Source organism: Lepidothrix coronata, unplaced genomic scaffold (genome assembly GCF_001604755.1).
Source record: "Lepidothrix coronata isolate B3197 unplaced genomic scaffold, Lepidothrix_coronata-1.0 Scaffold518, whole genome shotgun sequence".
In the NCBI taxonomy this organism is placed as follows: domain Eukaryota; kingdom Metazoa; phylum Chordata; class Aves; order Passeriformes; family Pipridae; genus Lepidothrix; species Lepidothrix coronata.
In genome coordinates, this window is record NW_016690698.1 from 14,982 (window position 1) to 15,608 (window position 627).

Genomic DNA, 627 nt, shown 5'->3' on the forward strand with positions numbered 1-627 from the left:
CAGGGGACAGGAGGGGCCTGGAGGAGAACCTGGAAAAAGGTTGGAAGTATGGGAATGGCTGGAGTGGGAAGAGGGGCTGGATCCAGGGGGAGAGCCCGGAACGGGGAGAACGGGGGGATGAATGGATAGGGGGGATATGGGGGGACAGGAGGGGACCCAGGGGACAGGAGGGGACAGGAGGAGCACCTGGAAAAAGGTTTGGAAGCACAGGAATCCCAGGAGTCTGGGAAAGGAGCTGGATCCAGGGGGAGAGAGCCCGGAATGGGGAGATCCGTGCGGATCCGGGGGGACAGGAGGGGACCCAGGAGGGGGAATTCCCTTCAGGATCCGTTGGGATGGCAGGACTGGGGCTGATGGGCTGGGCCTGGGGGGGATTCCCTCGGGAATGGCTCTCCCTGTTCCCTCGGGAATTCCATTCCCTGTTCCCTTGGGAGTTCCGTTCCCTGTTCCCTTGGGAATGCCATTCCCTGTTCCCTCGGGAATGGCTCTCCCTGTTCCCTCGGGAATTCCATTCCCTGTTCCCTCGGGAGTTCCGTTCCCTGTTCCCTCGGGAATTCCGTTCCCTGTTCCCTCAGGAATTCCGTTCCCCGTTCCCTCGGGAATGGCTCTCCCTGTTCCCTCGGGAAT

General features: G+C 61.7%; 1 protein-coding gene across 1 annotated transcript in view; it reads left to right on the forward strand.

Annotated features, from left to right (window-relative positions):
- Positions 1–261: 261 nt before the first annotated feature.
- SNX27 (sorting nexin family member 27) overlaps positions 262–627 on the forward strand; it is a gene marked incomplete at its 3' end in the record, with an annotated part of 18,640 nt that continues 18,274 nt past the window's right edge. The window contains exon 1 of the mRNA XM_017839857.1: positions 262–273. Coding sequence (XP_017695346.1) covers positions 262–273 — 12 coding nt within the window. The remainder of the gene's footprint in view (positions 274–627) is intronic.